Below are 24,564 nucleotides of genomic sequence, written 5' to 3' on the forward strand. Positions count from 1 at the left end.
CTTGTTGAGAGTTATCTCCTCGGCACTTTGACACGAAGTTTTGATTGTCAAGTGATAATTAGTCGAGACTCCGAAAACCGGTGGTTATTACTTGAAGAAATGAAAGTTGTTGATAAAAGAGAACAATAAATAAGAAGACTGAATGAAAAGGTAAAATATATAGCCACCGTCATGTTGTTAGGCTACAGAATTTTCATACCTCTGAATATTATGAGTGAATGGTTAATACATTGATGTCCTATATTTTGACCTAGCCGAGGCAAATGTGTGATGATAGCCTACGTACGAGTATACTATACTATGTATCGTCAGTAAATTATGAAAGAATTTATTCCTAAGGATATTGACCAATGCTGGAAGCGTTGACATTCCAACTTGTGCATTAAACCTAATAAAAGTAATAACGCTACCAAAAGTACAAGGACTGTCGTAATCATTTTTAGTCATTTTTTGTATATATAGGCCTAATGTTTATTAATTGTCACTAGCCAGGGCCTTATTTGTCAAAGATAATGTTTATTAATTGTCACTTCACCTGACATCATGTATTACGTGTGCTTTTAACTGGCAATACTTATTTCATTTCAGTTATATGTGAACTTAAGTTATTTGTTAACTGATACTTTTTCTTTATAATTGGCTGATGTAATGATCATAATATATTACCGATACATTATATAGGCCTAATAAAAATCGAAACATAGAATTTTAAATTGAAAGGCATTATATTTTTATGAACTAGCAGGATACATCTACCATTATTTTTACAGGTCAAAATACATTGGCATTTTTATTGAACAAAAATGGCATCACAAGATGAAGGTGGTCAAAGCGATAGATTGCTGCATGATAAAAGAAATGTTACTTTGGAAAATGGTGATATCCAAGGTGAAGAGGATGTAGAAACAGAAATAAAGGGACCACACTACTACAGTTTACCATCCTTACGTTATGCTAATATATTAAAGACTATTATCTTTATAGATGGAGTTATTTCTATTGTTTTATGGTTGACAGGTAAGGAAATATCAATCTTAACATGACTAGACTGCTTTGATTAGGGTCAAAAATAAAATAATTGATTTCACTGGATTTTAAATGGGATGACAGTTTTATGTTTAACGGAAATTCTAAGTGTTGACATAAAACTGATTTTGTGTTCCACTGAACACAACAAACTAAAAACAAAATTGAGATTAGAAAACATACCGTCTTCCACTTAATCCTATTAATGAAACAAAAATTGAATTCTGTAGAGTTTTCCCGATCACAAATCAATGTTACCCATCAGATAAACCCAATTCAATACCCTATTTTGACCGAAATCAAAGAGATTTAGCAAGTTTAACTACATGATGTATATGCTGAGCACTTATTTCACAACAATTAAACCTTCAGATCCTAATATTAAATTTTTGATCAAAAGAAAATATCAAACTCAAAAATACAATGCCAGTATCGGGTACCATACTTCTACATTTTTGATAAAAAAAACCCTAGGAAAAACAAAATATAGTTCCAGTAACAGGTATCTGTAACTATATGAAACTTTTTGGAGGTGATTTTTCTGTTAAGTTATTTTTAGTAGATTGTTGTTATGTTCTAAATTACAGATATTTAAATTAAACCACTACAATTATAAGTCATTTGTTGAACATTGATTGCCATAATCCAAGAAAATGGACAATTAAAAATTAAAATAATCTTTTAACCTTTTTCCTTACTTGATTGTGATTAGAAAAGTTTTACAAAATGCTACTATCACTCTCAGAAGCCAACAATTGGAGCTGAAAGATAAATTCATCATTAATTCCATGCACATTCATAATTAAGGAAATCTTTCTATCGCATGCATTATTTCTTTAAGCATGTAGTTCCTAACCAATACTAGACACCAGGACTAGTAATAAATCATAATTTTGATACCTTCTTTCTGTTTTCAGGTGGACACTCCAAATATTTTGTTGACAACATCGTTCATTTCCACCTGTTAGATTCTGTGTTTGACTTGGCCATTATGTGCAGCTTGAAAGCCATTTTCTTTATAGTTCTATATTCGTGGCTAGAAGAAATTTCCTTTAAACAAACTGAACATCCATATGACAGAAATTTACAATCAAAGTCCAAAATTCTTCACTTTTTAATTATTTTGCTGTCAACAATATTTATGGTGTATTCAATAGCAAAAGGTGGTTTAGTCTTAAATGCATACCTGAATCAGACAGACTATGTAATAATGCATGCAACATATAATGCATTGGTTATAAGTGCTGTGTGTTTTAGTATTTTAGAATTTATATTTTCGCTGTATAGTTTTATCGCTATGAGAAAGTTAAAGATTTTACGGGTTTTACATCGTCTCAATGATGAGAGACAAGAAATAGATTCAGATGGCAAACAAGTGAAGAAAAAGCCAAGTTTAAAAAGATTAGCTTCATTGGCCAAACCTGTAAGTTTTTATATGTTTAAATGCTATTGCTTTCAAATATTTTTAGATTATTCTTTTTATTATATTTAAAACTTGATCTATAATAGATTGTGTCATTGTATTGTGATGGAACAACCTTGTAAATAGAATGAGGAAATTAGATGGATTATTAACTTCTACAAGATTTAATCTCACACTTTTCTCTACTTACAGGAATTGCCTATGATTAGCCTGGCATGTTTAGCTATGTTAGGTTCTAGTGGATCTCAGATGGTAGCACCATTATTTTTCGGTAAAGTTGTGGATGCTGCTCAGAAAGATATGGGTGAGATGTGTATTATTAACTTTCGATCAGTATAGATAGACAGTTCTCTATCATTAATTTCAACTTTAAATTAATATTTTGTTTATATACTTTTCCAAAAAAGTAGGGGATATTCAGAAACGATACAAAACTGCGGAAATGCACTGTGTTTTTATTAGAGGTAACCAGTGTATGTTAAAAACAGGCCAATTGCCTAAACATGAACATATTAAACAGTTCATATGGGTGGCTTATCTGACGGCCCCATTTCACTCTCAAAGAGATACACTGTCAAAAGTGAAAATGGACGTTTTTGAATTTTGTCTTAATAATGAGTAATTGCTCCACCAATCCTCAGACATTCAGCAATTTGTCGTGGCATGCTCCTAATCAAACACGTCTCCCGATCATGTCCCAGACATGCTCTATAGGGGAAAGGTCAGGACTCATGGCTGGCCAAGGCATATGGACAATATGGTGACGCTAGAAGTAGTCATTCACGACACGAGCGCGGTGGGCACGGGCATTATCATCTTGAAAGATAAAATGTCGACCTGCATGTTGAGCAAAGGACAGAACTATCAGTGCCTGGATGTGGTCCACACCAGTGACCCTTCCTTGAACAATATGCAAGTCTGTTCTGCCAGTCATGGTGATTCCTCCCCATACCATAACAGACCCACGTCCGAATCTGTCATGCTGTCTGGTGTTATCGTTAGCATGATGCTCATTTATACACCTCCCAACGCGAGCTCTCTTATCGGTCAAATCCAGAGTAAATCTGGACTCATCTGAGAACATTACACGCGCCCATCGACGATTACCCCAATTTCTACGCTGCCTACACCATTGACGCATGTTTGCCATGTGCTGGCGAGTTAATGGAGGTACAGCACGCAGTCGTCGTGCATGCAAATGGGCTGCATATAGCCGATTTGTAATCGTTTGGGGTGTAACTCGAATTCCTGTAACTTGGTACAAGTTTACAGAAAGCTGATTGGCCGTTTGTCCTCAATTTCGCAGGACCTGTGTACGAATGTATTGATCCTGGGTTTGTGTAGTGGCTCTAGGACGACCTGAATGAGGTCTATCATCAACATTGTGTGTTTGTTGGTACCGGTTCCACAGTCTGCTGATCACAGACTGTGACACATTAAACATGTTGTCTACTGCTCACTGTGTAGAACTCATTTGTAGCATGCCAATAGCACATAGAAGTTCATCATGTTGAAGCTGTCTCATTGCAAATTAAACGTAACACACTAAAGCAAAGATACGCTAGACAGTAAATCGTATGCAAGAACCAATAGGAAAGCAAACATGGATAGGATAAACCAGCACGAGACAGTTTTCATCAACCCTTCCTTAAATGTCAAATTTGACAATGAACCCCTCCCACGTGTATGGCGCTATTGCGTGTCGCACGTGCAGCTCAGTGGTTCTGTTGGGGCGATAAGTTCTTCATCTGTGAACATACTCTCAAAGCATGTCAAGTGTCCATGATTATTTATCATATCACAACCGGCATAGGTATTTGCATTTCAATATCCCCTACTTTTTTTGAAGAGTATATTTAGTGATAATTGGTATGGTATCAGATTTTATATAAAAAGATATAAGCCAAGAATGAAAAGCACCTCAGCATACTCACATTTGAGTTGTAATAGCAATAAAACTGTTAAAAGTTCTAACAACAGGAAGCTCTGGTGGTTTGGTGGTTTTGACACCAGGCTCATAACCTGGGGAAAGAAGATTGATAGCTATGTTTCCACTTATATAAAGTTGAAACATAGTTGTTGAGGAAAAACTTTCCCCTTTACATTGCACAAGTATGTAACATAGAAACAAAAATTATTGTATGTTGTCGCTAGACAAATGATTAAGTTAATATACTTCATAGTACTTGACAATATAAGAATGGGATAGCTGGCTGAAAGACAAACAGATGTAATAAATATAAATATATTTTGCCTATATATTCTTTCTTTACAGGTGAATTAAACAGTACAGTTCTTACATTATTGTTGATTTATATTGGTGGTGCAATATGTTCTATGGTAAGAAGCTGGATATTTACTCTGGCTGGTCAAAGAGTTGTTGCTAGGTTACGCAAAAATCTATTTTCATCTGTTATAAAGCAGGAAGTTGCTTTTTTTGACACAAACAGGTAATTTAAAGCGGTGAATAGAATATGTGAATTAGGTTGCATTAAAAAGGTAGATGTATGATGTATAGGCCAGTATTAAAAAGGCTGATGTATGATGTATAGGCCATTATTAAAAAGGTAGATGTAGAGACCAGTATTAGAAATGTAGATGTATGATGTATAGGTCTGGATTAAAAATGTAGATGTATGATGTATAGGCCAGTATTGAAAATGTAGTTTTATGATGCATAGGCCAGTATTAAAAAGGTAGATGGATAATATTAGATTGATTTTAGTGCTTAGCCAATCAAAATTGAAGTATGTACTAAAATTTGGATTTTATCTATAGTTAAAATTTCGAGAAACAGGGCCCTGTATTTAAAAGGTAGATGTGTGATGTATAGGCCAGTATTAAAAGGTAGATTTATTATGTATAGGCCAGTATTAAAAAGGTAGGTGTATGATGTATGAGTCAGTAACAAAAAGGTAGATGTATGATGTATAGGCCATTATTAAAAAGGCAGACGTATGAATTATAGGCCAGTATTAAAGGTAGATGTGTGATATATAGGCCAGTATTAAAAAGGTTGATGTATAGGCCAGTATTAAAAAGGTAGACGGATGATGTAGATGTATGAGGTACAGGCCAGTATTGAAAAGATACACATATACTTTATATACAAAGGTACATGTATAGGCCAGTATTTTAAAAAAAAAAAGGAAAATTATATCTTTTGAATAAGGAGTTTATAGAAAGAAAAATATTGAAATCTCCTAAATTAAAGTTTAAAAACAAAATTAGAGGGTTTTTTGCTCTGTTATTTAATGCAATTGTGCATGTCTTTGTTATTATTTTAGAATATATGCATGTTATTTAAACCACAGGGCTTGTTTAGACATAGACTAAGCCATAATAATGTTAATAATTAACAAAATCAAAGCTTTTATGTTAAACTAAAAGCAAATTGCAAAATTATCACTGAGGGAAAGTAGAAATATTTCAAATATCTCCTGAATAAAGTTTGTGTTTGAAAGTCATGTCATGGTCAAGTCAGATTAAATGTGCAAACTGACAACAAAGTCAAAAATGCTGGATAGTGAGACTTGTATGGGAGAATGACTAATTGACTGAGCCAAAGAATCATATTACTGCTAATACTGCTTTATATGAAGCATGGTACTTTATAAATGAATGATTGTAAACCTTGTTTAAAAGATATACACTCTAATTTTGCAATTCTGAATGTGTCAATGTCAGATCACAACTATAAAATATAAGAACAACGTCTTTGCTATCAAATAAACGCACCACAAATCATTTCTCCTAAAAAGTACACCTAGAAAACTATTGCATGCTGCCATCCAGAGGTTGGCCGAGTTTCTAGCAATTAGAGATTTCCCAAGGCCTTGACGACTAGCAACATCTGCAGCTTTCGTACTGAGGGACCCACATCGTTCATCAGTGACTTACATTGGACCGGTATCTGCACAATTTGGCATGAAGATTTCTTTACAGTTGAATATCCATAAAAAGAAAACAAACAAAATTATTGTCAAATACCTATGTGTGGTGATACGTAATGTTGTAACCGATAATCGGCTCATCACTGGTACAGCCTACAATCATGCCAATAATCACATTTCAGCTTCATAATGTCTTGCCAGTGTGACTCAATATATATATATACTAAGCAGCAAAAGAAACGTCAGGTTGGTATGTTACTCTGAATAGACGCATTGCATAAAACTTGCCAAATGTTTTTATTGTATATTTGTGACCACATCTCCAGCTTTACCTGAGCAATAAGGCTCCTTCCCAAACACAGAATTGAACCCAGGAAATTGTCTTGGAATTGTGATGAATTAATCACTAATGTGTCAACATACTATTCACAAAAAATTGCTTTGATCCATTTGGTAAGTCGTTTTCTAGAATGATTTGATTAAAGTGCCTCTCTGATTTTAAAATTGTACTGACGTTTTTTTTGCTGTTTAGTATATATATATGTATGAATTATTTCAGAACAGGAGAAATATGTAATAGATTGTCATCTGATACACAAGTTTTACAGAATGCTGTAACGGTATGTATATAGTCATCTGTAGATAGGCATCCTGATGATAAAAAAAGTTAGATGCCATGAAGTCAGTAAATAGTGATTTAAATTTTAGATAACAATCACTTACGTATTAAGGTTTGATCAATTTGAATTAATATTTTGACCAATATACCTTGAAATATTGTACATTTAAAAATGCATTATCTAAGAGCTAAATCTGCTTATTACAGGCCTTTTTCTGGCTTCAAATGTTATATAAACTATTATTTAAACATTTATTAACATGCCAAGCCCATGTGAGATTAATGATAAAATAGATAATCAAGACCGTTGCTTTGATAATAACAAATCTACACTATATTTTGTCAATACTTTGAATACTGATAACTTCACACAGAATATAGTAATTGGACTGAAATTTTCAATAAATTCATTTTTCATTATCTATTTTTATTTACTTCTTACGTAATGCATCATTAATGTTTTTTGAAATACAAATATATATTTGAATTTTTTTAACCAAAAACTTGATATATTATAAAGTGTTTATATTTTCAGGCCAATATGTCGATGTTAGCTAGATATTTATTACAAATAATAGGATCTCTTGTACTTATGTTTGTATTAAATGCATCATTAACTGGTGTGTTGTTAGCTGTTGTACCTATTGTTTCACTTGGTGCAGTACAATATGGTAAACAAATACAATAATTATTATATATTCACGAGGAATAAAAACACATGTTATGAAGTATAAGTTTTCAGTTTTATGGTGGTCCTTCCATATGAAAATAATAAGTGAATACGATACTTCAGTGATAAGGATTCAGGACTCCAGCATACAAACACATGACGTTCTAGTTGAGAGTCTAGTTCCCTAACCACTTGACCACCACAGCCCTAATTCCAAATGAATGTTTTATGAATACATGCAGTTATGAAATCAAAATTACCTACAGGTATATGAATTAGTGGGGGTGCTCAATTATAGCTCCAAAATGTTCTGAACTGTTACTGAGTGATGCAAAATTGAGTTCTGTCAAAATTCTTCCAGTTCCGAAAAAGGATGTGGTGTGAGATGAATCGTGACTTAATGAAGCGTTCAAGCTATGGTGATTGGCCGAGATAGTGTCATATTCAGTTAGTACATGTTTGAAATCTTCAGGTTAAATCATTTGACATGTTTCGGGATATTGAAAGAACTCATTTTCAGAAAAGTTCAATCATGTATCCCTGTAGGCTTCTGAATGTGTTATATGTGATCACAACTAAGACATACAGAAAATATTTTTTTTATGTGTTGTAGGACGTTTTGTGAAGAAATTAAGACAGAACTTCCAGGATAGATTAGCTGATGCTGGTACCACAGCTGAAGAATCTATATCTAGTATTAGAACCGTTAGGATGTTTTCTGGAGAAACCAAGTCTGTTAAACTTTATGGTTCTGATATTGATAAAAGTTATGGTGAGGGTAAAAAATTGGCAGCAGCACAAGGTAAAGTGGTTATTATTTGTATAATAATGTGTAAATGAGCATTGTGAAATGATCCAGATTTCATATACAAATATACGGCCTACTGTTCTGCAGACCTTTTGGACAGTTAGATCATCAGTCGAATGGCGTCTGGGGAAACAGTGGTACCATATTATTTGTCTATATTACCCATACTTTTATGACATTCTTAATTGAACTGTATTTCTACAGGAAGGATATTTTTATTTTATTTCCAATTTGGCATATAATTATTTCAAGTTTCCTTCGTGTCTTATCAGAAGAAAAATCTAATGAAAAATGCTACATATTTCCAGGTGCTTTTGATGGAACCGTTGGTATGTTGGCATATGGAGCTATTATTTTAGTATTATGGTATGGAGGAAAGTTGGTGTATGAAAATTCACAAGATAAAACAAAGGGAATCACACCTGGTTTGTTGACATGTAAGTGTAAGACATTTTTATGTAATTAGGGTAATATTAAAGTCTTTTGTCTGGCTTTGTGTAATTCACTCTCTGATTTATATTTCATAATACTGATCACAGGACACATACAATTACCTCCCTTCTTTACATTTTGTGCAATAACATAGCTGAATAATTCCGATTAGTTCCTAAATTGATAGTTTATTAACTTTTTGGTGTTTTCTTTCCTGGATTATCGCCCTTTTTATTGTTGGTTTTATTACAGGGTGACACAAAAAAAACGTTCATCAATAAAAATCGAATAACTTCCACAATTTTATTTAGATTAACACAAAAATTCAGCTACATTAGGTTAAGTCTATGTAGCAGACATCTCCAAAGTTTCAAGTCTGTACCACAAAAACTCTTTGTTTAACTGGCGCTCAAAAAAATGTTCTCTAAATGAGCTCCCCGGTGCTGCAAGCACATTTGGATCCGGCAGGCAAAGTTCTTGATGACCCTCCCACATTCTTCCCTTGGGATCGCTTTTATTGTTGCTGTGATTGCTGCCTTCAGATCAGGGATAGTCTGGGGGTTGTTGCCATACACCCTGTCCTTAAGGTATCCCCACAGATAAAAATCTGGGGCGTTCAAGTCCGGTGAATGCGGCGACCATTCCGGGTCACACCTGCGGCTGATCAGTCGGTCAGGGAAACGCTGCTGTAGCTATGCCAATGATTCGTTTGAGGTGTGGGGGGTGGCACCATCCTTCTGGAACCACTGGAGGTCCCTGACGACCCCTCTTCGTTATTCAAGTTTAGGTGATGAACACTTTTTTTGTGTCACTCGGTACATTTAACTTTTCACATAATATGGCAAACTACCGCCATTTACGTCTCGTCATTCAGCAGACGACTGCTTGCTTCTTTGTATTCAGTATTGTTTTTTCCTCTGTTTTTTTTTGTGGTAAATGTACCATACACCTCAATTCTTTCAAACGCTTATAATGTTTCTCACTATAACATAGACTATTTAGTTGTAGCGCGCTACCTGACTTTTTATACATTTCACCGATATGGTTACTTGTATAGGTAATTTTTCCCTTTAAAATGCTTACATTTATATTTCATGTGGCATATAACAGATCATGACATGTACTAGTATTTCATAATGTTTTGTGATATATTCCTCCTGATTTTTAGTTTTCATTTTTGAGTGAAGTCTGTATCACTACAGGCCCGTGACTGAACAGCGCAGTGGACACTGACGGCTAGCCCCTGGATCCATTCACTTAATCTGATTCTGATATGACGTTTGTTTGTGATTTCTGCTTATTGTGTCTTGTTTGTAGATTTGTTTTGTGTAATTGTGTGTAGTGCAATCCTCCTGCACTTACTACTTGAGAGATCATTTTACTGTAACAATCAGATATATTTTACTAAAGTTGTTGTACATTAATTTTACCTTGTTCTTGTCATAAAACTGTTTTGAAATTGAAATGTGTTCTTCTGCTCCAATACTAATGTATACAAGTTTATTGTCCATCTTGATAAAACAAATAAAAAAATCTTTTCTTTTTCTTTTTACAGCTTTTCTTCTGTATACACTTCAAGTTGCAATGGCTTTTGCTCTTCTTTCATCTTTATATGGAGATTTTATGCAGGTTAGTCTCATTATTTAGTCAAAAAAAAATTTAATAATGTGCTATCCATGCTAATAAAGATGATTTCTTTGTCAAGTCTTAAATCAATTGCTATTAACCAAGCCTTCTAATAAAGTAGTGAATAAAATTAAAAATGTAACCAGAGAATAATAATAATATGAACTTGAAAGGAATTCACCAGTGGAATATATTTAATAAGCAAAATTATTCATTCTTACATTTATTAGTATTTAATATTCAAATGAAGACAAATACATATTGTAGCTACTAAAATTGTAAATATTCATTTTAGGCCCTTGGTGCATCATTACGTATATTTGATTTAATGGACAGAAAACCATTAGTTTCAAATGAAAACGGAGAAATTTTAGCATTGTTAGATGGACGTAAGTAAAGAGTATAATGATATTACATATCTTTATCACCCTGTGATGTGTCTCATGACTTGGACGTAAACAGTCAGACAAGTTTATTTACTATTAATAACCTAATGTAGGACTCCAAGTGTTACGAGAATATGTAACTTGAAGTAATACTATTAAAATCAAAGACTGTGAGTGAGTTCAAAATGGAGTAGTTGTAAAACCATAGCAGCAATGTAGGCTACATCAATGTACATGACCTGAAATCACTTGAGGAGAAAACTTAATCTTAATTCGTAATTTTCAATGATGTTAAATCATCATGAATTTTAAGTAACATAACTTAACTTTGAACATAGCTTTCTACAACATTTTGTTGCAGTACGAGTACAGTGTAATTTTAAGTAACATAAACTATGAAAGTGAAACAAATTTTGAGTAAACTATTTGTAACCCGTGCTGGCATAATGAGTCACATCGAGGAAATTTTGAAAATTAAGTTATTGTTGTTTTAACATTCTCCAATTCAATACCTCTAAAATGATGTATGGTTGATTTGATTTGGGCAACAATTGACTGAGCTGTGTCCGTTTGAAGCTGCCCAAGCCAGGAAAGTAAGTTTTGAGAAAAAGCAAGAATGTTCCTAAAAAAAATCACATAGCAACTAGGCAATTTATTTGCTATTTTGTTGTTTAATAAAAACATTTCCTATGACAGTGTTACAATTTAGAACAAATGAGAATACTTCATACTTTAGTAATCCATGTTTTTTTATATTGTAACTTTTATGAGAATAACCTCTGTTAATCTCATCAATTAATTAACACCTTTAGTGGTCAAGAGATAAAATTTGTTTATTGGTAATCACGTTTAATTTATTGACCATCAAGAAGCCGCCACACCTGTATGTGTGTTCTGCTATCTTTGTCAGACAAACAAACTAAACTAAGGTTTTGTGTGTACATGTTATTTTCAGGTACCGTAAGGGTATCAGAATCTGAATCACTGATAGAAGAATGATCGAAATTTCATTTGTAAGAGATGCCGTTCACTTTAGAGCCTTTTGGTATAGTGAAATAAACGGCGTAGAATTCTCTCACTCGAGATATGTCGCTTTTCAACTCGTTCGTTGTTTTAATGTTTCCAAACCTTGCTGATAATGAAATTTGAAATAATAATATCCAGTTAGGCATGCTTGTACATTTTATATACCATTTGAAGCCACAGTAAATGAAATTCAACTATCAATATAAATTTATGATTTATTTTTTTTAAGACGAAACGAAATGTCAAATAATAACCACTTGGATTAATTATTCGGGGTAAATAATGACTTGGGAAAGGTTTGATATATATATCATCGACAATTAGGTACACTAGTTGATTAATTTATGATATGTCACGTGGGATGTCTGGGCCAATCAGCGAACATGTTACGCTGCGCTGGCTTGAAACCGGCTTAGGTTGTTTACATTTTTAAACAAATTTGTACTCGATGAAAATGATATCATCGGTAATACTTTGGTCATATTTATAAACTAGAGATGTATGCTTCACAACGATGCCAAGTAGTATGCAAGGATATTATCTGATTGTTCCACAGCAAGCGAAGAAAAATAACTAATTCGCTGAGAATTTTAAGAAAAAAGAAAGATTTATGAATATGGTACTCCCACAAAATGTCCAAATAAAGGTGTTTCAAAATGTTTCATTGCTATTTTGATCTTTTAGGTTGATATATATAGTATATTAGACTCATTTTTGTGAAAATCTTAATTTCGACCAAAATCAATATTTTCACTTGTTTTGCCTGTAGCTCAATATTAGAATTTGCGCCTCCGACTCATTTAGCCAGCATAGGTCACATTTACTGTTTGATAATTGTTTTAATTCTTCTTTATCAGATGTTGAATTTAAGAATGTTTTTTTCACCTACCCATCAAGGCCAGAAACACCAGTTATAAAGGTAAGAAATGATATCTTTTGTTATTTTATTGGTGTTGGGTTCTATAGCCACGACACAATATAAGATAGTAATTATAAATACTGACTGCTGAAAGGAACAAATATAGAAATACAAATTTTACAGTCTTGTGACCACTACCATTGGATAACTTTATAGTAATCATGTTTGTTTACAGGGAATGAATTTGACTGTAAATCCAGGTCAGGTTGTAGCATTAGTTGGTCCGTCTGGTGGTGGTAAATCAACTATTGTTAGTTTAATTGAAAGATTTTATGATCCTGATAGTGGCACAATATTATTAGGTAGGCCTCCAGATTCATAAAAAGGTTTTATTGTAATATTTTCTCTTGAAAAACCTGAACCTTTATTTCGCAAGTGTACCTTCCTTTGGAGTTGTTAAAATCAAATATTGGCTTTCACCTATTTTATTATTTGTTTTATTATCTGTTCTATACGTTTCTTCTCTATCCGCCTCTGCAAAGCTTTTTAAGAAACCAAATATTTATCATTCTGCAGTCTTTAAAGTTTTGGCACCTTCAGTGAGTGCCCGTTCTGAAAAATAAAACCAGTAAGGGTGCATTTACCACCCCCTGCCTCCACTCCACTCCAATACTTGTCTCTAGTAGTACCACCCATGTTCAAGAAAAGCCCATTCTGAGAAGTTGTCCCTTCAGCCACAAATTGCTGGTCATGAAAAACAGAATGTAGAAGCTTGAAATTATTCTTACTCTATTTCTCTGTGGAGTATTTGAGTGTTTTCTATGTTTATATGTGTTTTTGAAGGTGGAAGAGAACTATCAACTTTAGATCCTCATTGGTTTCGTCAGAAGATTTCTATGGTTAGTCAGGAACCTACATTATTTGCCTGTTCTATAAAAGATAATATTGCATATGGTAAAGTAGCAACAGATCAGGAGGTATTTATCTTAATATAAGTCATTCACCTGTTGATGGAAAAATGCACCCTAACATGATATAGGCAATACTATTAGTTATATTTTCTATGCCAATTTAAGGTATTTAGGTCCGGTATTTAAAACCAGGGTACTCACAACTGTTATTCTATACCAAAGTTTCAGTTTATTACTCTTTGTAAATGATGTACATTCATAGCACAAATCACATCTATTTATTTATTGTGTCAAAGAGGTGTTCGTTTAAAGTAAATTATAAGAACATTTCAAAATAGTGTCATTTGTTCAGATATATAACATACAGTTAGCTGTTTTCAAAGATCAGAAACATGTCAACTATTCAAAAGATTAAAAGCAGAGAGATGCAAGTGTCTCTAATACTGTAGTTATATTCTACTATTATGAAACGTTTTCAAAAAGTTCAGTTGTTCGTTTCAGTTGGAAACAAGCATCTGTACTTGCAATCACCTTGTGCCTAGACACGTCAAATGCATGAAGTGTGACAACTTCCCACTTTTTTGGTTGTTTTCAAGTAATATAATTTTTCAGGTTATTGGTGTGTTTTAATTATCTCTAGGTAAAGTTTACAAACAGTTAATTAATCATGTTTATAAGGTTATCCAATGAAAAATTGGAGACAAATACTATGAAAGAGTTGGATAACCTTTATAAATGGCTTTAACAATCATTTTTATACATCCACATTTTCATGTGAATCCAAATAAAAATAAAGAGAGAAGAATCCAAAACCATTTGAATAACATAAACTTTGATGGGATCCAAGTCAAAATAAATTTGATACTATGGCGTCCATTGTGTAGTTGTGTTCTCTGAGGAAGTAAGTTTTTACACTTATGAAACGCTAGATGCTATAAAAGATGGTTTTGTGATAACCATGACTTATTTTTTTACCACATTTTCATGTGGACGTATATTGTTGTCACCCCTGTCCGTCCACAATTTTTATCTGATTTTGATGAAACTTGAAATCTATGTTTAGAACCCAAAGATTTTGGTTCCTTTCGATATTCGCGCATATCGGACCGAAACTTCCTGGATTATAACCCCTGATTGTGTGAAAAATTACGTTTTATATGCCCAAATTTTCATGTGGACGTATATTGTCGTTGCCCCTGTCCATCCACAATTTGTTTGTGGACACTCTACAGGTCACAATTTTTATCCAACTTTGATGAAATTTGAAATATAGGTTTATCTCCCAAAGATCTCGGTTCCTTTCAATATTGGCATGTATCGGATTGTAACTTTATGGATTATGGCCCCTGATTGTATGATAAATCACGTTTTTAGCTTGTGGACACTCTAGAGGTCACAATTTTTATCTGATTTTGATGAAACTTGAAATATATGTTTATAAACCCAGCAATCCTGGTTTCTTTTGATATTTGTGCATATCGGCCCATAACTTCCTATTTTATGGCCCCTGATTGAACGAAAAATCAAATTTTTAGCGTGTGATCCCTCTAGAAGTCAAAATTTTATCCGATTTTAAAAACTGTTTTAATATATCACCGTTGCACCACAAGGGAAATTAAATTCGAATTTCGTGAAAATCAAAACGAAACTGCCCGATAAAATGGCCGCTCCTTGTACACAAATTGTACAATTTTTGTTCGATTTTGATGAAACTTAAACTATATCTTTATATCGCAAAGATCTCAGTCGCTCTCAATATTTGCGCATTTCAGACCATAATTTCTTGGATTATGGCCCCATGATTGTATGAAAATCGTGTTTTGTTTTTAGATTGTTCTCTATCCATCTCTTGAAACATGTGGGCGTATCTTGCCTGGCAACCGCTGGTTAGCTTGTGGTCCCTCTAGAGTTCACAATTTTTATCCAATTTAAAAAACTGTTTGAATGTATCACTGTTGAGTTCGAGTTTTGTGAAAATTGTACTGAAAACTGCCTGACAAAATGGCCACTTCCTGTACGCAAATAGTGTTAAATAATAAAGTATGTAATATCACAATTTTTATCCGATTTTAAAAAACGTTTAAATATATATTACCATTACACCATAATGATGGTTGAGTTCAAAGATATTGGTTCCTTTCGATATTTGCGCATATTGGACCGTAACTTCCTGGATTATGGCCACTGATTGTACGAAAAATCGCTTCTATTTTTTTTTAGCTTGTTCTCTATCCATCTCATGCAAAATTTGGGCATATCTTGCATGGCAACTGCTTGTTATTAATATCTTGCACTGAAACTTTCAGATAAATAGGCTGTTTCTTCAAATTTTGACATTTGATTTCCAAACTTGAATTTAAACTGACTTTTCAGAGATCTACCAAAGCTTGTTTTATTATTTTGGACATATGTAGATGGAGCCAAATTTTAATTAGTTATATTTCTGACTATTGTGAATTTTGTTACAGATAGAGGAAGCTGCAAAACAATCAAATGCTCACGAGTTTATTATGACGTTTGAGAATGGATATGAGACGTTAGTTGGTGAACGAGGTGTCCGACTATCTGGTGGACAGAAACAACGTATAGCTATAGCTAGAGCTCTTATTATGGATCCAGTTATATTACTGCTAGATGAGGTATATGAGAGTAAATGCCATATTTTTAAACTTCCACACTGACATGAAAGTATATTTTAATCAGGGAATACAGTATATATATATTAACTATATAATATATTTTATAGGCTACAAGTGCTCTAGATGCAGAAAGTGAACATTTAGTACAAGAAGCTATAGATCGAGCTATGAAAGGTCGAACTGTTATAGTAATAGCACATAGATTATCTACTGTTAGAAATGCTTCAAAGGTATGTAGATGCAATTATCATTCTGAAAGTAACAAATTGATATTCAACAATAAAACAAATGGTTAGAACTGTTTTTAAGAATCTTTATTATTAGGTATTATTCAGTGGCTTTAAAGATGAAATACTCTCAGTCAAATATAAATTGCATTCCAACACAAGTATGTTCCTCAGTTGATAAGTTTTCTGTGCCAGTCAGTACTCTAAAAAATTATCTGAAATAGTAATCTGTGTTAATTACCTGATAATAATAGTAATTATTTCATGTATATAGCACCATAAAACCCAGCCAGTGATTGCTCTAAGAAGCTTAGAAATGAAAATTTAAATTTCTTTAAAATAGAGTTAAAATTTTAAAATAAGTTAGATTAAAGATATTACTTCATTGAAAATGTTTGAAAAGTTTTGGATAAAATATTTTATTTTTAATGACCAGGTTATTGTGATAGAAAAAGGTGAAATAGCAGAACAGGGTACACATGATGAATTATTAGCTCATAATGGTGTATATAAGAGACTAGTATTACGTCAATTAACAGCTGGTGGTATGAATATTGATCAACTAGATATCAACTCTGTACAAAATGGTGATACTGTTGAGAATGATACAGACAAATAGATATTTTTCTAATAGATTTGGTACATACAAATAGATGTTTTATTATAGGTCATAGAGAGGTGGAGACAAATAGATTTTATTTTTCCATTTTATTTTACAACATGGTCATCCCTATGAATCAATAAAAAGAAATGGGGTTTAATGCCAGTTGACTTGATGACAGACCTTATGATACAACGCTCACACGCTAATCATTCAGCCATCCACCCCCCACCCTGCCCTGTGAATCAATAATGTGATCCCAATAGGCCAATAATGTGACTTTGGTCCATATTATCGATGATCCCAGTCTGCTTGCATTCTACAAAATGGTAGAGATGTATACAATATATTAAAATAGCATTTAATTTGGTATTGTCAAATAATTTATTTATTGTGTATTAGTCTTATAGTCGTTGAATGAAGCTATAGACAGTCAGTTAGAATGGCATTTAATGTTATGTAAGTGAGTATTGTCAAATGTTTTATGATATATGTCTTGTTTGTATGTCTTGTTTACACTATAACCACCTTAATCTACATCTCCATAGGGCAATTATTTTTTATTTTTTTTGGGGGGGGGGGCATTATTGCAATCCAAACTAGCCTCATATTTACAAGTTCTGATGGGTGTTGTGTACTATTTTCGACAGCACTTGATATTGAGATCATCATTGTCCTCCCAAATTTATGTAGCTAACACATTTGGGTTGACATTGATAGTTGAATATTGAGTAGGTAATTTGTATATTGTTAGGACTTTGTCTTTGATTTGTCCGGCAGTTATTCTGCTTTTCCTGTAGTTTTAATACATGAATACTTTCTCCTATTACAATAAAAAAAACAACTATATGTAACATATATCTAGAGAAAGTGCTCAAATTATATTATCTTATGTTCAGCATATATCACTTCGTTTCATTCATTAAAGCCGCTGGTCATCATTTGGATATTCCTGCACCCACCTACCATATTAATGTGACACCTGGATTCTCTAATGGTCACAACTGTCAACTATATCTAGAGATAATCTTTAAGTGGCATTCATTAACATGGATAGAGTAACTATAACACAGTTTGATAACATTGAGAGAATACTCTTTCAAACCTTGCCTAAATATATTAGTAGCTGTTGGTCCATAGATATGTGTTATAATTTATCAATTTTCAGAGGGTTTAGATATTCCCAATGGCAGATCAATTCCACTCTGTTGGTGCTGAAGTGGAAAAAGTCTTTAGGTCATTGCATATATAAACCGGTAATAGATATTTGTTATATTGTTGGATATTATTTGGCAACAAATTTGTTTCCTATTTTAAGATTAATATGTATATTAGAGGTGTATAAAATTAATATTTCTAAATTATTGAAGAGAATAATATTATTAGTCCATTTTTACCTCAGTGTTGTTTCTTATGTGGGCAGATTTGTAAATTTATTTTATTCAAATTATCACTAATTAGCTCAAATGATTTTGTTAAAATAAATTAGGTATTTTTACATCTTTAGATTTGGTGTGTTATGTAAATTGGTTGTAGACTCTATCCAATACATATTGGATATTGCTATGAACAACCTACATCTTGACATATTATTACCGACTGACCGTGACCTTTGACATGCACAAAAAGTCATCCTCCCTTTTGGTAGACAACCCCCAGGGGCGTGGCACGCTCAATTTTTTGTTAATATTTTGTCTGTGAATTCTCTACAGGTTGCGAGTGTTAACAGATTCTGTTCAAATTTGGCATGACTAATCATTTCAATAACAGGATTGTACCGGCAACGTGAAGTTGGCAGGTTATTTGGGATTCGGCACTAAAATAGACCGACCTACCTACTAAGCATCCAACCATTTCCTTGTTACCTCCAACTGTAGGGGTAAGTGAAGGTTGGGTGGGCGACTAGCAAAGAGATGACCGTTTTTCAAGCGTACAGGGTATTGACTGGTTTGTTGGCGTGCACAAGGCAGTCCTATTACGCACTCACCTGCATTATTGCCGAATCCCGAATAACCTGATGGCAATAAAACAGAATGGCCTACCTTGCATCCGACCATTTCCTCGTTACCTCCGACCGTAGTTGTAAGTGAACATTGGGTGGCCAACTAGCAAGGAGATGACTGTTTGTCAAGCGAGTAGGGTGTTGACTGGTTTGTTGGCCTGCACAGGGCAGTCTTCTCCCTCTCTCACCAGTGTTATTGCCTAATCCCAAAAAACGTGCCAGCACAGGTTTCAGGATTCGGGATTCACTTAACAAACGATAGTCTTCTTGTTAGCTGGCCACCTAACGTCAACTACCCCTACGGTCGAAGGTAGCGAGGAAATGGTCGGATGCATGGTCGGCCCGTCTGTTATAGTGCCAAATCCCAAATAAGGTGCCAACGTCATGTTGCTAATCGTACCTATTTATTTGGTCCATGTCCAACTCCCAGGGTCATACCCAATTTTTGTGTTTATCGACTACAGGCCGCAATTCTGAATGGATCATCTTGGAACTTGCCACTCCAATTTTTTGGATAATATTTTGTCTAAATTTGGCAAAACAAACACACCGGTTAGTCTTTTTTGTTTTTTGTCTCTTGTCATATTACAGTCATTGCAGCCATTTCATATTTCATTCTCTTCATTTTAAAAAGTACCATATCAATCAAAGAAGGTATGTGGACGGATCATGCAGAGATAGTGTTGCTCTTGTTATTTTTGACTTGCTATCACTATATCAAAGGCAATAACTTCATGAATAATTGACAAATCACATTCAGATTCATCCAAGATTGCATTGACATAAAGTAGCTTCTATGTGATGACCGTATTTGATGAACATCTCCAGGTGGAATGACAAAAATCCTAGCTACAAGTATGTTGATTGCATTACAACGAATCTCAATCATCTTTAATAATAGGATGAGTGACTGTAAATAACGCGCCAAATTAATGGAGCGGGTGTCTTAGTTGGCTGATTATAATCTGCTACATCCATTTGATGTATGAAACAGTCGATTGATAATAAGAAATGAACCGGTCGCGATGTTTTTTATATATTGGTTCAACTACGAACAGTTAAGTCTAAATTGTTGATTAAATTCCTAAATAATTCAATGTGAATTAACAACCCAAGCTGTATTAAACAAAAAGTTGAGTTTTGATGCCACCAAAATCGAACTCATTCAAGATCTTTTGATTCTTAACATATTTGTCAAGTTTTATCTGAATCAAACAAAACGGAATGTCCAATGCATTCCAAAATCAAACCCATCTGAGATCTTTTGATCCTAAATATATATTCAGTCTGATCTGAATCAGAAAAAAATTGGGTCCTCTGGAGGGTCCACAAACTTTGTACATATTTCACATAAAAGGCAGGGGGAATAACTTCCTAACAGAGGGTCTAATGCCGACCAAAATCGAACCCTTCAAGAAACTTTGACCCTTAACACTTATTTTAAGTGTCATCTAAATCAGACAAAAATTGTGGTCTATCTAGGGTTCACAACCTTGGTATACAGGCTTTTGCACTATTTGTGTAAAGTGGAGAGGTCATTTTGATTGTATGTTTCGGTCCAATCTTCACGAAATTCGAACTCAAACGTGATTATGGTGTAACATTGACAGGGCAATGGTATATGTCAACAAGAAAATGTGGGCGTATATAAAAACCGTTCGAACATGATAGAGGCTTAAGTCTTTGATGGATTTGTTTCAAATCTGGTGTAAGAACCCTCTAGATAATTAGCTTTCCCAAAATACCCTTTGAACGCTATTGAGTCTGCAGTTTTAACAGGGTTTTTTTTTCAAGCTTGAGAACATGATAGAGATTAGATTTCTTAAAGACATCCAATTTTCCCTTGGATAAGTTGCTATCGAGCAGCTATAGCTGCTGTGCTGGTGTATAATTCCATGCTTGGTGTGGTTATCTTTGTCATAATAAATGCAAATTATGATAACTCAACAAAGGCCAAGTAAAAGTTCAAAACATTTGACCCATTCCCTCTTTAGCTGATCCTGGCATCTGGCCACCTCTTCCCAAGTTTTCTGTAAGGTCTGCCCCTGGTACTGTCTAAAATTCAAAATATATATATCATATATTTATTACATTCAAATAGAAAATATACTACAAAATACTATAAATATATTACTATCACATTTATATCATAAAATAAACAGTTATATTTTGATTTCACTGTACATTACATAATAGCAAAGCTTTTAAACACATATATGTACATTACTTTGATTTTAGTTGCTTTAAGAGTGTGGATAGGGCTTTGATATATGTCACAGATTTCTTTTATTATTTTTTTACATAGATTGGCAAGAATCCACAAGATACAAGTCACTGCTTGGCTCCTGATGCAAAATAATAGCTTCTATTTCAACTATTTCCAATAAATGATTATATATTTTTTAATAAATGAGGCAAAAACAACTCTAAATGTCTACACAAGGATGAAATGCATCTAGAGACTTGAACCAATGGCATGGCCCAATTAGTTTGGGTTAAAGTATCTGATGTTCATTTACATTTTACAGACAATAAGTAATTGTGCATGGCTTAATCTACGCTGATGAAATGTATTTCAATTGATTATTTAACATTTAACTAAGAAATCAAAATATTGATATTCCGGCTTGGATTCAATTGGATTAAAAATATGCACATGAAAGGATTTTGCAAAGATTATAGGTTTAACTGCCATGTTGTGGATGTCAAATGTTAACAAATTTTCAATTTATCATATCTTTGAAACTAATGAACCATTTTGGACAGATATTGCTTTTTGGGATTCAACTTTAACAGTTGTTTGCAAGGGATTAACATTCCAAAACATTTCTTTGAGAGACTGTTAAAATAAAAAAATTGTCCAATGTAGCCTAAGAAGCATGTAGACGTTTATAAAAATATATTAACATTTATTGTAAAAGGTAGGTTTCCCCACACACCAATAAGATTTTGAGCTCAAATTTTGGATTTAGTGTTTATCATGCTTACACTGTTTTAAAAAACAAATTTCTATGACACAAAGTTAGTGCAAATGATAGGCTTGGCAGAACTCTCTACAAAGAAAATTAAGGTTGCTATCTAAATGGCAATCTATATTTAAAGAATGCCACTGACTGTTAAAAAATGAATTCAATTTAATCTAGGAAAACCATCAGGCAATTCAAATTAGATTGCGTTTCATAAAGACAAAGGCATTTATATGGATATGTTGCTCTATTTTGAATCATTTCAAATTTGGTAAGAAAGAGAGAGAGACACAAAGTAGGTCATTTAAATTTAATTTCAATATTTCACATGCAGGTAGGGGAAAGAAAGAGAGAAATGGGGTTTAACGTCCACTCGACACAAACCAGGTCATTTCGGGACTAACACATGGTTCAATTTTATTTCAATAATTCACTTGTGACTAGGGGTCTTTAGCAGTGGGAGGAAACTGGAGGACCCGGAGAAAACCCATGAGGTTGGACAGGCGACCCAACTCCTTGTCACGTACAACCAGAGAATCAAAACCCCCGCCAGTTGACTCAATGACAGACCTTATGATACAGCGTGCACGTCCTAACCATTCAGCGCCATCCGACCCCTGCACGTAGTGGTCTTTAGCAGTGGGAGGAAACCAGATGACCTGGAGAAAACCCACGAAGATGGACAGGCAACCCTACAACCAGGGAATCAAAACCACGCCAGTTGACTCAATGACAGATCTTATGATACAACGCCCAGGCGCTAACCACTCGACCATCTACCCCCCCTAATTTGTATATTACAGAATATGAAATCAAAGAAATTAATTTTTATGTGCAAATACTATACCGGTACACAGAACATGTTTTTGGACTAGGATTCTCTATTCTTTATCAAGCAATATTTTTGGTCACCTTCAAGGTAATTACATGTAGTAGTACATCTATGGTCATCATTAAAGATACATTATGTAAGATTTAGATAAAGAGCTAGCCATTCTTGCTATAATAGTTCGAAAATAGATAATGTAAAATGAATAATTTGAAAATTTCATTCAAATTACTCTATTGCGAGCGAAGATATTAGCCTTTGAAGGTTTGACAAGACGTGTGCAATAATTTCAACCACTGTACTGGTTGTTCGAAGCTAAGTCTCGCTCCTCCATTTTTATACGTCCACATTCATAATGTGAACGTATTATGCCGTCGCCCCTGTCTGTGTGTGTGTGTGTGTGTGTGTGTGTCTGTGGTTCGCCTACAGGGCGCAATTCTTCATGGATTTTCTTCAAACTTGGTATACTTATTCCTTATACCCCAAGGAAGATCCCTATTGTTTTTGGTGCATGCCCGACCCCCCGGGGCAGAGCCACGCCCATTTCTAGTATTTGTTTGTTTGTCGTCTACAGGCCACATTTCTTAACTAATAATCTTGAAACTTTGCATACACATTCTTTGTACCCTAAGGAACATCCCTATCGTTTGGGGTGCATGCCCAACCCCCAGGGGCAGAGCCACGCCCATTTTCTTTTCGTGTGTCTTTGTGTCGCCTACAGGGCGCAATTCTTACTGGATTTTCTTCAAACTTGGTATACTTATTCCTTATACCCCAAGGAAGATCCCTATTGTTTTTGGTGCATGCCCGACCCCCAGGGGCAGAGCCACGCCCATTTCTAGTATTTGTTTGTTTGTCGTCTACAGGCCACATTTCTTAACTTATAATCTTGCATACACATTCTTTGTACCCTAAGGAACATCCCTATCGTTTGGGGTACATGCCCAACCCCCAGGGGCAGAGCCACGCCCATTTCCCATTTTCTTTTCGTGTGTCTTTGTGTCGCCTACAGGGCGCAATTCTTACTGGATTTTCTTCAAACTTGGTATACTTATTCCTTATACCCCAAGGAAGATCCCTATTGTTTTTGGTGCATGCCCGACCCCCAGGGGCAGAGCCACGCCCATTTCTAGTATTTGTTTGTTTGTCGTCTACAGGCCACATTTCTTAACTTATAATCTTGCATACACATTCTTTGTACCCTAAGGAACATCCCTATCGTTTTGGGAGCATGCCCAACCCCCAGGGGCAAAGCCACGCCCATTTTCTTTTTTATGTCTGTGTGTCGCCTACAGGCCACAATTCTTCATCAATCGTCTTGAAATTTTTTCATATGAATTGCTTATACCCTAACGGTGATCCCTATTGTTTTTTTTACCCCCAGGGGCAGAGCCACGCCCATTTTCTTTTCTTTTTAGGTCTGTGTGTCAACTACAGGCCACAATTCTTAATCAATCGTCTTGAAAATTTTTCATATGAATTGCTTATACCCTAACGATGATCCCTATTGTTTTTGGTGCATGCCCGACCGCCAGGGGCAGAGCCGCGCCCATTCCTTATATTTATTTATTTGTATGTCATCTACAGATAGCATTTCTTATCGTATCACCTTGAAACTTGG

The 24,564-nt window shown here is 34.2% G+C and overlaps 1 protein-coding gene across 1 annotated transcript; it reads left to right on the forward strand.

Annotated features, from left to right (window-relative positions):
* Nucleotides 1-17: 17 nt before the first annotated feature.
* Nucleotides 18-18,646, forward strand: LOC126823269 (uncharacterized). The gene is made up of 17 exons (XM_050551994.1): nucleotides 18-150; nucleotides 771-1,017; nucleotides 1,944-2,449; nucleotides 2,642-2,753; nucleotides 4,725-4,899; nucleotides 6,902-6,962; nucleotides 7,497-7,632; nucleotides 8,245-8,433; nucleotides 8,748-8,876; nucleotides 10,427-10,500; nucleotides 10,793-10,886; nucleotides 12,767-12,828; nucleotides 13,004-13,130; nucleotides 13,612-13,745; nucleotides 16,148-16,318; nucleotides 16,426-16,548; nucleotides 16,982-18,646. The coding sequence occupies exons 2-17, from the start codon at nucleotides 804-806 to the stop codon at nucleotides 17,162-17,164; spliced, it is 2,490 nt and encodes an 829-aa protein (XP_050407951.1). The 5' UTR covers nucleotides 18-150; nucleotides 771-803; the 3' UTR covers nucleotides 17,165-18,646.
* Nucleotides 18,647-24,564: the final 5,918 nt, after the last annotated feature.

This window comes from Patella vulgata, chromosome 6 (assembly GCF_932274485.2).
Source record: "Patella vulgata chromosome 6, xgPatVulg1.2, whole genome shotgun sequence".
In the NCBI taxonomy this organism is placed as follows: Eukaryota; Metazoa; Mollusca; class Gastropoda; family Patellidae; genus Patella; species Patella vulgata.

Excerpts from the sequence above, each read along its gene's own strand:
- LOC126823269 (XM_050551994.1), top strand. The coding sequence starts at position 804 with ATGGCATCACAAGATGAAGGTGGTCAAAGCGATAGATTGCTGCATGAT. Across the intron at positions 7,633-8,244 it reads ACTTGGTGCAGTACAATATG|GACGTTTTGTGAAGAAATTA; the intron begins GTAAACAAATAC and ends TATGTGTTGTAG. Across the intron at positions 13,131-13,611 it reads TAGTGGCACAATATTATTAG|GTGGAAGAGAACTATCAACT; the intron begins GTAGGCCTCCAG and ends GTGTTTTTGAAG.